This window comes from Spea bombifrons, chromosome 1 (assembly GCF_027358695.1).
Source record: "Spea bombifrons isolate aSpeBom1 chromosome 1, aSpeBom1.2.pri, whole genome shotgun sequence".
Lineage (NCBI taxonomy): Eukaryota > Metazoa > Chordata > Amphibia > Anura > Pelobatidae > Spea > Spea bombifrons.
This window is the reverse complement of record NC_071087.1, coordinates 110,269,997-110,285,728: the sequence shown is the minus strand read 5'-3', so window position 1 is coordinate 110,285,728 and position 15,732 is coordinate 110,269,997. Positions and strand designations below refer to the sequence as shown.

General features: G+C 40.0%; 2 protein-coding genes across 3 annotated transcripts; one reads left to right on the top strand and one right to left on the bottom strand.

Annotated features, from left to right (window-relative positions):
* Positions 1–948: 948 nt before the first annotated feature.
* On the bottom strand, positions 949–5,338 carry APEX1 (apurinic/apyrimidinic endodeoxyribonuclease 1). 2 transcript variants are annotated; one of them, XM_053468515.1, is made up of 5 exons: positions 5,240–5,338; positions 3,749–3,886; positions 3,482–3,654; positions 3,074–3,266; positions 949–2,209 (listed from the first exon to the last, which is right to left on the bottom strand). In XM_053468515.1, exons 2-5 carry the CDS (start codon positions 3,813–3,815, stop codon positions 1,695–1,697), a joined length of 948 nt encoding a protein of 315 aa, XP_053324490.1. In that variant the 5' UTR covers positions 3,816–3,886; positions 5,240–5,338; the 3' UTR covers positions 949–1,694. The 2 variants fall into 2 exon arrangements, with proteins under 2 accessions (XP_053324490.1, XP_053324489.1); XM_053468514.1 differs by having other exon boundaries at positions 3,749–3,881; positions 5,240–5,315.
* Positions 5,244–13,864, top strand: OSGEP (O-sialoglycoprotein endopeptidase). Its single transcript, XM_053468513.1, has 12 exons — positions 5,244–5,368; positions 6,393–6,550; positions 6,791–6,910; positions 7,101–7,276; positions 7,802–7,897; positions 8,224–8,273; positions 9,196–9,274; positions 12,013–12,078; positions 12,194–12,284; positions 12,381–12,456; positions 12,799–12,897; positions 13,343–13,864. Exons 2-12 carry the CDS (start codon positions 6,436–6,438, stop codon positions 13,380–13,382), a joined length of 1,008 nt encoding a protein of 335 aa, XP_053324488.1. The 5' UTR covers positions 5,244–5,368; positions 6,393–6,435; the 3' UTR covers positions 13,383–13,864.
* Positions 13,865–15,732: the final 1,868 nt, after the last annotated feature.

Genomic DNA, 15,732 nt, shown 5'->3' with positions numbered 1-15,732 from the left:
GATCTCTATAAATAGAGACATCTAACATCTTCTCTGCATCAAGAAAGCAAGCCAGATCAACTTATAGATATTCAAGAGTTAGCTTACATGGAAAAATCATTAAATTCTCATGAGATATTAATGTGGGAAACAGCTTCCCAACTGAATCTCAAGACCAATGCTTCAAAGCCAAGCATCTTCTCAGAACACTTTGTACGCTAAGGTTAATGTGGGGCTGTGGTACCACTAAATGAAGAAAAATGCTTAAAGAGGAAAACTGCCGCAGCCTTTATCATAAACCGTCAGCAACGGGGGGAGATAGAGTGATAAAGAGGGACGATCATGTAGAACTTAAGATAGCCGCTCCTGTGATATACCCATGGGGCAGCTTTCTAAAACATATCAACTGTTTACTTTAGCATGCCATTTTACCTGGGTCATGGGTATAAATCATAACTTTCAGGCTCTGGCTACTCACCTTGCACAATGCGGGTAGGCCACTATGACTTAGGTGGGCAGTCCCGCTGATGTGTACGGGGCTAGCCCAACACGCAGGTAAAGTGGGGCATGCTGCAACGCCAGTCCCACAACCTAGGATGTCCATGATGATTGGACAACCAGAAAAGCAGCACTTCACCAGGCGTCTCCCGGGCAAAACCTGGAGTTCCGAGGTATGGGGGGTAAATGCAAAGGTGTGACAAGGTGCTAAAACTTTATGTGATTAGCCTCCTTGGTTTACTCACATGCCAGGTCATTTATATGCATCCTTCACTGAGGTTATGTTATGTAGGAAAGGTTTGTGCAACAAAAGAAGAAAACTGGACAGAACATTGGCTTTCTACAAAGCAATGAGGAGAACTATGATCAGGTGCGTTTCAGAAGACATGTTGCATGAATTGTCACGTTGCATGAATTATCATATCCACAAGAATATTACTTATTGGTCCAAGAGAAGATGGGAGTCTCTAATGGAAGGTTATACCTTTTATTTGACCATCACAGAAATGTCAGATGGAAGACACCTCTGAGGTCCCAAAAGCTGGGACACTACATTTTTTCTATCTTTGCCCAAAAGTGTATCACTTTTGACACTCAATATTTACATGACAATCCCCGATATGGCAGCGTCCTATGCATAAGGTATCCCTTTCTTGTTTATCTCTCACACACAATTTTTTTGTAATAACTATGAACCAAATGTCACAGAGAGCTATTCAATGTGAAAAAAATGAAAACTTTCCATTATAATATCCATTAGTTTCAGAGCGAAACCAGGACACAAGTAACTTATTTTAAACAGGCTAAAAAGCTAATAGGGTATAGTGGAGCCTCAAACCATGGGATAGTAAGAACAAAATAACTTTTAATTTTTTTTGTTAATAAAGGACCTGAAAAATAACAATTTTCTTAACATTTTCATGGCTACACTGTGTATCAGATCACAACACTATATGCAATGTGGGAAAGATGACATTTGCAAGGGAGAATCCTAAAAACAGCAGTAAGAAGCTCCAGTAACAAGTCACTAAACAGATCATAGCATTATAAACTTTCATTCTGACTTGTATGTGACACTGGGGGACTGGAGTTGCATAGAGAATTTCTATGTGTTGGGTCATACATACAACTGTAGGGAAAGGGAGGTTTTACACTCTATATGGCCATAAGAAGAGTAATAGGGTCGCAACCACCAGAGCAGTGATTACCGCTTTTTCTTATACAGCCATATAGAGAGTTATAGGGCAGTGGTCACTCCCCATAGCTTTGCTCCTGATCTTGCTATCACACAAAGCAGGTCGCAGAGCTTTCGACAACACAAAGTAATCCAGCCTCCAACCAACATTCTTGGCCCGTGCATTCATCATATAGGTCCAAAAGGTATACGCATGAGGCGTATCAGGGTACAGCTCCCGGAAGCTGTCCAGGAAGCCCTCTGCCAGAAGCTCAGTAAAGCCTTGGCGTTCCTGAGGGGTGAAACCTGGTGTCTTCTTGTTGGTCTTGGGGTTCTTCAAATCGATTTCCTGGTGCGCAACATTCAGATCCCCACATAGTATGAGTGGTTTCTTGCTATCCAGGCCTTTAAGGTATGCTCGGAAGTCCACATCCCAACGCTGGCGGTAATCAAGACGCACGAGGCCACGGCTTGAGTTGGGCACATAAGCAGCAATTGCATAAAAGGAATCGAATTCAGCAGTAATTACTCGACCTTCCTTATCATGCTCTTCAATTCCTGAGGGTGTAATAAGGAAAATAATCTATTAATTCACTGAACAAGCATTCAAACCTTCAGCAATTAAAACAGAAGAGCCTCCAGGTGTACAAGATGCAGAGTAATAGCAGAAATACTCTTTTTTAATTAAAATTGAAGATATTTAAAAAAAATGTTAGACATTTCTGTTAATCTATGTTTCTTGATTCATCTAAACCTGCAATGCAGGTTTTGCATGTGAGATTCACTTGATCTGTTTTCCAGGTGCAAGCACAGCATCCTTTCTTTGTAACTGTCAAATTTCTCTTTTGTTCTGAATCATATCATGCTGATTACCCCCAAAAAATCCAAATAAAACTAATTCTTTGGCCCTTGAAAACGTGTAAAATACACGATGTGGTCCCCGTATAGAAAAGTTTTGAGACCCCTGGTCTAGACCCTGTTGGGATATCCATTCCCCCTGCTGGTCAATCACACGTATTGCAATCACCAATGCAAGTCTATGGATACTTTCTTGGTCATCACAGTGTGACCAGTACAGGGTGGATTGGTGCAACAAGAGCAAGAGAGGGCATTTTTTTTTTAATGCAAAAAAATTAAAAATGAAATAATAATAAAATGTAGCGATCTCTATATATATCGTACTGAGAACAATCATTTTCATCAGGGGCACCTAAGGTGTAGAAGAAATTCTAAGAAAAAAGAAATTTCTTGCAAAGAAACTGTTTTTGGTTTTTTTGGGGGGGGTTTATAGTGTTTTTTTTTCCCCCACACCAGTCCACCTTTTGGGAGGCCTGCATGTAGCGGGACAGTTCAGGAGGTCAAAGATCTGTATCAGAAACAAAACCTAGCACAAAAACATACATGTGGAGGTGCAATACTCACCAATCCCATAAGTGACATTCAAAGGTTTGTCTTTACAGAGCATGGCAACCCCACTGTACCCCTCCTTATCATCAGAGCAGGCCCAGTACTTATGAGGATACTCAGGCATATCTTTGACTTCTGCAGGCAGGACTTTCTCTGCACATTTTGTCTCCTGGAGGCACAGGATATGAGGGTCCTCTTCCCTCACCCACTGTTCAAAAAAAAACAAGATCAAGCTTAGTTCACTTATAAACACATATCTGTAGAGGAAAATGGGCAATTGTGGATACTGCTATAGATTTTCATTTTAATCTAGAAGCATTTTGTTTTTTTACAGTTTAAGTGTGTAGGGCATTACACTACGTTTGATGCAAATGTCCACAAGTACCAGGTAATGCTATTAAACAGATGTGGCACGGTACTCACAGTTAGTCCCTGCTTTTTGACCCAGGCCCTAATTCCATCCACATTCCAAGAGCTGATCTTTAAAGTGTACTTCTTGTCATCAGCTGTGGTCAGCTTGTCAGGAGCATCTTCATACAAAATTGCTGGCTCTGCTTCCTTCCCTGCTCCTTTTTTGCCTTTCTTCACTTCTGGTTCTGCAGAAATCAATGAATCGGAATGAAGACTAAATCTTGGTTTCCATATTAACCAAAAAGCATACTTTGCTTATTTGTCAGAACATAAACTTACCTTCTCTGTCCACCTCAGGTTCAGCAGCCTCACTTTTCACATCGCCCTTCTTTCCACGTTTAGGCATTTTGAAGACGGATGGGATCAAACGCAGGGTGAGTAGTGAACGGAGCGTGATGGAATATCCTGCACTCTGTGCTAAAGAGACAAAAGCTAACAGTTACATTTTATCTATTTTTATCAGAGCGATAGGAGCTATGTTGATTTTTGAGGGTTTTAATACCCTCATTTCCTCTCTACTACTACTAATTTGGACATACTTTGGGAACTAATTTATAAAGAATAAAGATACCTGTTTCAAAGGATCATAGTGGTATCTATTCACTAAACTGGGAAATGTGGCGTCAACTTCCTCACTTCACTATTCATTATGAAGGGCCAATACGAACAGGTTCCTCCAGTGCAGAGGGCTAAACAGGTCTTGTATATTGTATAATTCAATCAGCAAGAAGACTAAAGAAATCTCACTGATTAAACTATTATACATTATGAAGCTCTTCCTGCCACAGGATCTGACTGGACTTAAATGTACCTCATTTCTTAATGTATAGTGAAGCCAAGGAGCCATAACCACAACTATCCTGGCAACTCTCCCTTTGGCACTTTAAGATTTGCTTGGATCATCAGCAGAGACCACTTGTTTTGATTTCCAGGCAGAATATGAATCGGAACGCTCTGGACTAAATGCCCCAGAGAATGCATAAAAAAGAATAAATCAAACCATGCTGTATAGTTAATTTAAGCTTAACAGGTTGAATTTTATGATCAGTGGAACCTGTACAGTTACATACAATGAAGATTACTGGGATATTTACTCATATTAAACAGGGGGTAGTGAAGAATTTAAACATACTATATACATTTTGTATAACGACGGCTTTACTGGAGCTACTTGGATGAGAAGAGAACTTTCTATTTTATTGTAACTCGCTGCTTAGCAACTGAAGCCCTGGATATTAAAACCAGTTCTGATAAAATGTGATAATCACAAGCTGCCCATATGGAGGTCCCCAGATCAAATATGTAATAAGATGGGCAAGACACTCATGACAAGAGGATCCAAGCCTGATATGGGCTTCATATTTATAATTTAGGACGTAAGAGGATCCATCCCATTACCACACAGACCTGAAACTGCACTCCATGTTTATTTTTAATTCAGTGTCTTTGACAACTGGAATTTTAAACAGGGAAGTGCGATTTGCGATGAAGTTACATGTTACTCATATGGGTTTAATGTAAAAAGCTGCGCTAGTTCTGTAGAGAATAAGTCAGAGCCTGGGCTATGAACTAAATCCAAGGGGTCTGCACTGCGTTTCCATTTGGCAAACAGCGGATTACATTAATTCCCCTTCTTTATCGCAGGTGCTTTAAGAGCAGGCTCGGGAGGGGAGGGATGCGCTAAAACCCTTCTCGTTCCGTGGAAATAAAATAAACGACCCATCCCATATTTACACAAACACCGCCACCCAACAGCCCGCTCACACGTACACAATTCACAACTCGTCGGCAGCTCCGTCAGGGTCTCAGTAACACAAAGCACCAAGCGCCGGAAGCTCCACGCGCTGGTCACCGGAAACACGTCACGGGATGCGAGTGTAACAACACAGCCGCGTGTGGGTAAGACACACGGTAATCGGTGGGGGATGTATTTGCGACACATGTGACTTGAGAAGATTCTCTCTTTCTCCCCCACCTCCCCCGCTAAATTGGCGCTAGAGACTGAGAAGGCACAGGAGAGAAAGACGGGCGAGGAGGTTATAGAGATGAGGGGGGGTGGTAGTATTCACAGACAGTAAGCTGCTCGGATAATTCGTTAAAATACACACGTGTATAAGTGTCATGACATTTCACATGGTATTTTGTAAATACAACATGGTTTCCTCTATACCGCGTATATATGTGTGTATATATAATATACACACACACACACAAACTCACACGCACAACAACAGTGCACGCTATATTGTGCGAGCTTTGGAAGGTGTGACAATAAGCTGTGTCACAAGGCACTGTAACAATTTTTTAGAAGAGAGATTGGACGTATAGTGTGGTGGGTTTTGTGTCAGTCACTTTCTTGCGACCGTTAATTGGCTATTTTTTAACATTATTAAACACCCGTGGTGTCCGCGAGTTAATTGTGGATATTTACACGATTAGTCTGGTACCGCAAGCTTTAGACTTAGCCAGAAGACAATGACTATTACCGTGCAATGGCTACATGCTTTTGTTTTGGTACCACGCGTTGTCTAAGTTATTATGGATCCAAGAGAGCAATGGTGTCTCTTCGCTTAAGGACGATTGGCAGGAGATTAGAGTTTTTCATTCCCTCGCTTTATTCATTCATTCTTTCTTCAAGGCCCAACACCAGTAAATTTCACCTGTATAATGCATAATTTAATGGTTGATGAGACTTTGAGAAATCTCATCGATTTAAGTATACATATACAAAATCAGCCAAGCTCGTTGTGTAGCTGAAGCTCACTAGGGCTGGCTTTTCATGATTTATAGTGAAGCTATGGAGGTGAAACTTGACTCTGCTGTCAACACTCCCTTTAGTGAATAGACTCAGATGAGTCTTTTTAATGATTGACTTTTTTTATGATTTTTTAGTTAAAGCTACCACCTTATGTTTGTGTTGCAGGATTCATGTGGAAACCTGTTTCCAGTGCTCCAGAGGTGCTACCATGACTATTGTACTTGGGTTTGAAGGAAGTGCCAATAAAATTGGTGTTGGTATCATCCAGGATGGGAAGGTTTTAAGCAACCCACGCAGGACTTACATTACACCTCCAGGACAAGGTGAGTGATTTATTTTGCCACGGAATGGGTCTGTCAATTCATAGTGCCATTGGGGTAGCCATACCCAATAAAACGCGCCTCCCTTCTGAGATTCGAATGCAACATTTGGTACCTTTTGCGTTTGTTGCCATGTGTGATAAATATGATTTATTGCCATTGTCTTGCATTTACTGGCTCGTATTTCCCATGTGTTAAGACGTGTTTGGTGAGTGCTTTTTTTTTTTTTTTGTCTCTCTACAGGCTTTATGCCCAGCGATACTGCCCGTCACCATCGCTCTTGTATCTTGGATGTTCTGCAAGAGGCTTTAGCTGAGGCACAAATACAGCCACAGGACATAGACTGTGTGGCGTATACAAAAGGTAGAAAGCAAAGCTTCTGTTCAGTAGATTTAGTATGAGGTCTTGTTGGCCTGCCTATTTGCATACATGATTGTGATAGTCTGTAGTCTGATGTGGCATTACACCATACTATTTGAGTAGCATTATCTAATACGTGATTTGGGGTGGGGGTTGTTACACGTTAATGATGTAGTTCTTTTGACTTGCACAGGACCTGGCATGGGTGCTCCTCTACTGTCGGTTGCCATTGTTGCACGTACAGTGGCCCAGCTGTGGAAGAAGCCTTTGTTAGGAGTAAATCACTGCATAGGACACATTGAGATGGGGCGGCTGATCACAGGTGCAGAAAATCCCACTGTTCTGTACGTGAGTGGAGGAAACACACAGGTACACATGAAGAAATGCTCTGATTCTAGTAGTTAACACAAGGAACAATTCATTAAATCCAAAATGACAGAAATGCGTAGGCAGCATCACGGTAAACACATCACATTTATAATGTCATGAGTCTCTGATTCCTGTATGTTGTCCTAAAGAATACCCACACAATAAATGTATTAAGTGGTCAAAAGTAAAGATTTTAGTTTGTTGAAAAGCGCAGGTTATTTGATGCGCCATCATTCTCTTTATGATTCATAAGTTCCATGGTATGTCCTGGACACAGCGTGATTAAACTTGGGTGAAAAGGAGTCTAATTCTTTAAAATGTACCTACTGCTATCTATAGATGGATTACTTTCTAACTAGGAACATAAAAATAAAAACCTTTGTTTATGCAGCCGTATGGGGGCCTCAAACAGGTCACAATTTCTGGAAATCCCAGCCTGCACATCTTTGAAGGTCATAAAATTGTTTTCCTTCAAGGATACACGAAATATACATCTAAGCACCCAACTTATGTTTTCTAATAAAGGTCATTGCCTATTCAGAGCATCGATATCGCATATTTGGAGAAACCATAGACATTGCAGTGGGGAACTGCTTGGACCGTTTTGCCAGAGTATTAAAGGTAACAAGCAAGAAAAAGTACTTTCCATACCAGAAGTGTTTTTTATTCTGTAATAGCTTTGGCAATAAAACTAAGGAAAGCTGATATAGATTACTAAAAAATACAGATATAAAAGATCATGGTAGAGTAAGGGCTCTGAAGTATAGGGTTATGGATATGTTTATAGTATTTACTATATTTTAGTTCGCAGAACAATATAACATACACTTTATTGTATTTTCTGTACTTTTGTTACCCATTATAAATGCATGTCATATATAGATATTATATGTAGTATGAGTGCTGGGACCTGACTTCACTAACTGTTACTTCTTGGGTCCTTTCAGATACCCAATGACCCAAGCCCTGGTTATAACATTGAGCAAATGGCTAAGAAGTGAGTATTTGGGGAGCTTGATTTACACACGTGAAGATTTTTTTCTGTAGTATAAAGACATCGTCTACGCAATCTAATTTGCATATTTATTTTACTCTATTGGATTTATATTTATTTGCATAAACTCTCTGTGACCTTTTAAGTATCTCATGCATTAAACTGCCAGGGTGCATTGGTACTGGAGTCGTTACTGGTCTGGACACATTTGAACTACATTACACAAATAATATTTAAATACGCGTGGCTATAAACTTTACATCCTACAGGGAAACAGTAAAGTGCCAGCAATTGTCACCTCAGAAGATCTGGGAACACAGGGAGGACACTTAAGTAAATATATGAGGCTGGGCTGCAAGTAATGCAGCCTTGCATTTCACTGCTTGCAGGGAAAATCTGGTCATCCCGTTTAGGTGTCAGTGGTTTTAAAGTACCTACTTCGCTGACTGCATATGATGCGTAGAGAATAACGTACATACTAACGCCACAGTAATCTGAATGGGGAACACATTGTTTTTGATGCATCTGAAGCACTTGCCTCAACAGCTTATCATAAAATGTACAAAGACCTTAGTAACCAAGGGCCATATATTTTTCACCGAAAAAGGGTTTTAAAAACATCATTAAAAGGTTTACAAATTTTTCAACACTTTAAGGAACTTCTGAAACTAATATAGCTTGTGTGTTTTCAGCTTTTTTTTTTTTTTTTTTATTGTGTGTAGTTGTACTTTAGTGGGCACGTAGTTGTTAAGCCTTTTAGGTTTAAACTTTCTTATAATCAGATGAATAGTGGGATCCCTTCTATATGAATGGTTGTATTAGCATATAACTGATCAAACACATACCTTTTGTATGTACCCAGTGTATTCATTATATCCACCTTTTTGCCAAATCTCATAACATTTGTTTTTTTTTACTCTTTCAGGGGGAAGAAATTTGTGGAGTTGCCATACACGGTCAAGGGGATGGATGTGTCTTTTTCTGGCATTTTGTCTTACACTGAGGTGAGGTCTGCTGGTACCCTGTAATGAGGGTAAGTCAGGATAGAGTGGAGTTGGTTTAACCCATTTGTGCAAAACTGTGTTCTATGCCATCATGTAAAAGTGTGATGTCATGGAACACTGTGTGATTCTCACCACTATACGACTCGTATCCTAGTGTGGAGGGATACTTCACAAGTAATGCAGTCCTGAGGGGCCCAGTTGATGGGTGGCAGAGTTATGTGATCACTTTGATGACCAATCACAACAATCCCAGCTAGTCTGACATGAGCCCATATACTCAAGTGTTGTTTGCGTCTGGAGCACTCCTCCCTGCCTTACAATGATCCAGAAGCAGGAACGGAGACTGAAAAGCGGTGTAACGAATAAGGCAACTAACAATGTTGTTTTGTAGTAACCAATAAAGATTGTACAGCAATTTTCTTAATTTATATTCTAATCCAGGTTTTTGTGTGTGTGTGTGTATATATATAATATATGTATGTGGTATGTATATTATACTGATACACTCACTGGCCACTTTATTAGGTACACCTGTTCAATTCCTAGTTAACACAACTAGCTAATCAGCCAATCACGTGACAGCAACTCAATGCGTTTTAAGAATGTAGACGTGGGCAAGACAATTTCAAACCGAGCATCAGAATGGGGAAGAAAGGGAATTTAAGTGGCTTTGAACATGGCATGGTTGTTGGTGCCAGACGGGGCTGGTCTGAGTATTTCAGAAACTGTTGATCTACTGGGATTTTCACCAGAACCATTTCTAGGGTTTACAGAGAATGGTCCGAAAAAGAGAAAATATCCAGCGAGTGGCAGTTGTGTGGGCAAAATGTGATGTTAGAAGGAGAGTGGGCAGACTGGTTCGAGATGACAGAAAGGCAACAGTCGTTACAACCAAAGTAAGCAGAATACCATCTCTGAAAGCACAACATGTTGAACCTTGAAGGAGATGGGCTACAGCAGCAGAAGACCACACCAGAAGCGACTCCTGTCAGCCAGGCACAGGGAACTAAGGCTACAATTCGCACAGGCTCAGCAAAATTGGACAATGGAAGACTGGAAGAACATTGCCTGGTCTGATGAGTCTCGATTTCAGCCTGCGACATTCAGATAGCAGGGTCAGACTTTGGCTTAAACAACATGAAAGCATAGATCCATCCTGCCTTCTACCAACGGTTCAGGCTGGTGGTGTAATGGTGTGGGGAACATTTTTTGGCACACTTTGGGCCCCTTAGTACCAAGTGAGCATTGTTTAAATGCGACAGCATACCTGAGTATTGTTGCTGACCATCTTCTGATGGCTACTTCTAGCAGGATAATCCACCATGTCACAAGGCTCACATGATCTCAAACTTGTTTCTTGAACATGGCAATGAGTTCACTGTACTCCAATGGCCTCCACAGTCACCAGATCTCAATCCAATAGAGCACCTTTGGGATGTGGTGGAATTTGGGGATTCGCATCATGGATGTGCAGCCAACAAATCTGCAACTGACTGATGCCATCATATCCATATGGACCAAAATCTGTGAGGAATGTTTCCAGAAAGGGAGTTCTGAAGACAATAGGTGGTCCAACCCGGTACTAGCAAGGTGGCCTTTGGGGGATAATTTTCTATATAGACTTTCACATAACTTGAAAATAGCTTAAAACACAAGACTCAAATGGAAACACTATTTTTGAAGCAGGATTTTATTGTTTCCAACGTATTAATTGTGTATAGGTACATCTTGGGAGTCGAGTTTCTTTTTCTCCCACTATATTTTAATATCATCACTTTGCTGTTTAAAAAAAAAAAAAAAAGCAGACCCATGATCCTTTATTTGTGAACCTAGTTTTCAGAACCTCGAAGCCTCTTGAAGGTCAGAACACAGCACCAACTGCGTCACATGTGACACAGCGTGCAAAGTGAATGGGTAAATATTTATGGCGCAAACATCCTTACACAAGCCATATGTTTTGCAAAAATAACAGAATGAGGTGTATTTTGTAGAGAAGGATAATAGGTGAGGCTTCCATTTTCTATCAACTGAAACTTTATCTTGTAAGCATACTTTTTTAAATTCTGACAATGCAAAGAAGAATTAAAGTATGCTATTGGGCTACTTGAGGCCTCCAGGAGATTATCTGTCTTTTTCTAGCTGGCTACACGGTTCTAGTTTACACTTAATATTCATAGACGAGAACCCAGGCCTCTAACCTAGTGGCATTAGTGCAGTGAAAGCCAGATGGAGTACAGAACAAACAGGCCCCCTGAGACTGTTCCCAATACTTTGGTCCTTGCAACAGATGCTTCTGCCCGTGCAGTCCTGTGATTACTGCGTTGAAGAACATTGGATTGTGAGGCTTCAAGCATCTCCCCTTACACATTTAACTCATTCAAACCTGGAATTACTGTATTTGCTCTATAAGGGCTACAAATAAGCCAAAGACATTCATCCGTAAAACAGATTCCATATTGTAGCAAGTGGATGAACTCAAAACAAAGATGATAAGGACAGGAAGAACACTTATGAGGCTAATGCTTCAAGCTTTTTTTTTTATAGACGTTATTGTTTGAAAAGCTGCATAATGGGAACTATACTTTACAGCAGCTGTAATGTCAAAAGTTAGCTTTCATTGCTACATGTTTTTGCTGAAACCTAAACACAAGTAATTTTCGAAGAGGCATATGCCTCCGATAGAACTTCATATTTTTTGTTAATTTCAAGACATTCACGTTTTGCCTCATCGTTTGCAGGATATGGCACATAAGATGCTTTCGTCAGGAGAATGTACAGCTGAGGACCTCTGCTTCTCCCTTCAGGTTGTTTAAGGCGCTACAACAAAATCGATACCCACTTACTCTGTGGCAGTTAGTAATGTGGAGGTTATTTTGTGTTATTAGACATCCTCTAATGTACTTTCTCATCTTCCTGCAGGAAACGCTCTTCTCAATGCTGGTGGAGATCACTGAAAGGGCCATGGCTCATTGCGGGTCTCGGGAAGTGTTGATAGTTGGAGGAGTTGGATGTAAGAGACATTATATCCCAGGATACTGCCCTTTATGTGCAAGACCAGTAGGGTATACATGATCTGTTCAATGCAAATATATGTTTTATTCGTCAGGTAACATACGTTTACAGGAGATGATGGAAATAATGTGTAAGGAACGAGGGGCCAAGCTATTTGCCACTGACGAGCGGTAAGTGGATCAAACTGGCTGTAACTGAGGGGCCAGGGTCTTATTTGTAACATCTCGTAAAACAAGATACTTGGCCTTGGCTCATACCTTTCAATAAAGTCAAAAGGAAAGTCTTATGGGGAAAACTTGATTTTGTTCCCCATAAACTCCCGTTATTTGCAGACTACTCCTGTTGTCAGTCATGATATTTTGAGTGACTTTCCCTCCTCATACACCACACTAGGCTCATTCTTTATGGCATCCTTAACACATTATGCAAAAATAAAAAGGCACAATATTTTTTAATCTAATACTAGTAACAAGAAGGGGAAAAAAATAATCTCTGTAACTTTCTTATTGTAGATTCTGTATTGACAATGGTGCTATGATTGCTCAGGCTGGTTGGGAAATGTTCCGCGCTGGGCATGTTACCCCAATACAGGACTCATGGATAACTCAGAGGTCAGTGTCTGCATCCCATCTGCCCTCGATCTCGGTCAGGTCAAGAGTTGAAAAAGCAGCAATCCCATCTTCTGGGCTGCTGTTTATCATTCTATAACCAAGTCTTTTGGGGAAGTGACAAAACGCTGAAATTACTTTTCATTGTATTATACTAAGCCATGTTTTCATGGCGTGGTAAACACTTTGGGGAAGGTTGGCATCTGACCCCTGTGCCCATGAGCAACCAATGAGTGGCAAGAATCCTCTGACCACAGTGAGAGGAGGCTAGCTGCAGTTTCCCTCTGAGTTAAGTACATTTTTATTTAGATTTTCTTTACCTTTGAACAATGCATACAAAAGTACACACAAAGCACTTCCGTATACAATGATTTTTAGAGGGCTTCCTAGGATAGTGGCCTACCCTTGAATTTATACGTGTATTAATCTTAATGCTTTTCTTTCTTAGGTACCGAACAGATGAAGTGGAAGTGACGTGGCGGGATTAAACGTCTAAAATCTTAGTTCTATACATGGCAGAACAGTAATCTGTAGCCGGAAGAGAATGCATCCGCAAATTCATACATTGCCGCCTCCTACACTTTTAATACAAACTTTGCCTATTTAAATCATTGAAACGTTCCATATGTTTTAAGGAAAACTTGCTTGAACTACAGCTTTTGTTGTTTTTTTTGCAAAAGAGTTAATTTCATTAACCCCATTTTCAGTGTATTTAATAATTTGTGGGTTATGTTCTTCTCTCCATTCAATTCTATACTAGAACGTTTCAGTTCATGCTTCAGCTGAAGCCGTGTGCCATTATATCGACTGCTTTGTTTCCACAGTTTGTCTATAACCCGCACAATACAATTCGTTACCTAGATTATTAATTTTAATACTGTTTCTCTCACTATGTATCATGTGGCTTATACAAAGACTGCATGCTGTACGTTTATTTCTCAATGCAAACAAGGACACTGTTCCTTTGGAACGAGGCTGATTTATTTACACACATGGATTGAGAACATATTCAGGGAAGTATTTACTCCCTAAAGAAGCTAATAATCACAATTTTCACACTACACGTTTTTAAAGCAGTAAGTATGATATGATTAGAGCTTGCTGTCGCCGCCACCAGAGAAAAGCGTAGTCCGTTGCCCTGAAGTGGGTAACAGATTCCTTTAGCAGCAAAAGGAGCTGTACTGAGCAACGCAGTACGCATGATCTCCCACCGCCTTGGGGTTTTATACTGGCCTTTTTTGTGTCACCCAGCAGTGCGATGCTCCCCCGCCACCTTCTTATAAATGTCCAGCTTTCCATTATGAAAGAGTAAAAGGATTCAGCGTTATTGCAAACACATAGTACAGTAAGATGCAGCAGGGAGGAGAATCTCCCAACATTTCACATTCTCCATTCCCTGTGTCTGTTATAATTTAACAATAAGCACTTATCTATCTTTGTTCTTTATACATATGCTATTTATATATAATAGCAGAAATACACAGGTACAGGCAGTCAGCCATTCCAGACCACTTACTAATTACCTCCATCAGGCAGATAGTTTTGTTTTTTGACAAAAGGTACACTATGCTTACACAGTGGGTCTTTTTGAAGCATATAGTTATAGTATTACAAACAAAATTTCTCAGCCCAAAGTGGATCTACATACGGCACGTAAGGTACTCTTTACGAGGTCATGGACTGAATAAACACCACAAAGGCTTCCGCTTTAGAACAGTAGCAGTGCCTTTGGTAGATTTCTTTTTCCTTGTGTAGATCGCCTATTTCACATAAGTACATGGATGTTCCATGAAATACCTAAAGCTAAACAGGAGGCAAATCCAAGAATTTTTTTTTTTACTTTTTAAACCTTTTACTGAAAAAGGCTTCTTAGAATGCAAAATGTTTCCCTTTATTTCATATGTTTAATAAGTTCCTTGTGTATTACACATTTTCTATATCTTGTCTGGTGCATCTATGCTTGGGTTAGCTTGGGTCCAAAGACAAGTTATCTCCATATTTATTTATATTTATGGTGCAAGAGACATTTGCCTATTAAACATGAAAAATATCTGTGGAAGGGATATCATGGCAAAAAAAAAGTTTTGTTTGTAAAGTTGATGGCTGTTCAGCATAAGGGGGACTATTGAATGAACGACCATTAAAAAATATATATATACATATATTCACTACCATCCAAAGTTTGGGGTCACTTTGCTGTGAGACATAACTGCAAACAGGTTTTCTAATGATCGATTAGCCTTAAACTTCAAATAGTGAATCCAGCGTGCTATTGGAACCCAGCAGCGATGGATGCTGATAAAGACTCGGTACGCCTATGAAGACTTTCCATTAAAAATCAGCTACAATAGTAATTTACAACATTAATGTCTACACTGTATTTCTGATCCATTTCATGTTATTTTAATTGACAAAATTTTCTTTTCTTTCAAAAACAAGGACATTTCTAAGTGACCCCAAACTTCTGAACGGCAGTGTATATAGTATTTTATTACTATAGGTTATTGTTCAGTGTTTACCTAGAGAGGTGCCACTGTGGATTAATATGGTTTCTAGCAGTGTTGGCCAAAATTTGATTTACAAAATAAACTAAGGGTTAGACGCAGTTCCACTGATGACAGCATGCAATCTGCCGATCGGAAGCCGCATAAAAACTATGAAAATTAGATAAGGTTTCAAAAGATTCTCTTCGCAAAATAAGAGAAACGCAACCAAAATAGGACTATTCACACGTATATTGATCTAAAATGGGTTAGCATTTGCATCTTTTAGGTGCCTGATAAATACTCAGTATGGATATCAGTACAAAGAGGTTACAGACTGTTATAGAAGTAACTT

Excerpts from the sequence above, each read along its gene's own strand:
- OSGEP (XM_053468513.1), top strand. The coding sequence starts at position 6,436 with ATGACTATTGTACTTGGGTTTGAAGGAAGTGCCAATAAAATTGGTGTT. Across the intron at positions 7,898-8,223 it reads GTTTTGCCAGAGTATTAAAG|ATACCCAATGACCCAAGCCC; the intron begins GTAACAAGCAAG and ends GGGTCCTTTCAG. Across the intron at positions 12,079-12,193 it reads ACCTCTGCTTCTCCCTTCAG|GAAACGCTCTTCTCAATGCT; the intron begins GTTGTTTAAGGC and ends ATCTTCCTGCAG.
- APEX1 (XM_053468515.1), bottom strand. The coding sequence starts at position 3,815 with ATGCCTAAACGTGGAAAGAAGGGCGATGTGAAAAGTGAGGCTGCTGAA. Across the intron at positions 3,655-3,748 it reads ACCTGAGGTGGACAGAGAAG|AACCAGAAGTGAAGAAAGGC; the intron begins GTAAGTTTATGT and ends TGATTTCTGCAG. Across the intron at positions 3,267-3,481 it reads TCAAAAAGCAGGGACTAACT|TGGGTGAGGGAAGAGGACCC; the intron begins GTGAGTACCGTG and ends TTTTTTGAACAG.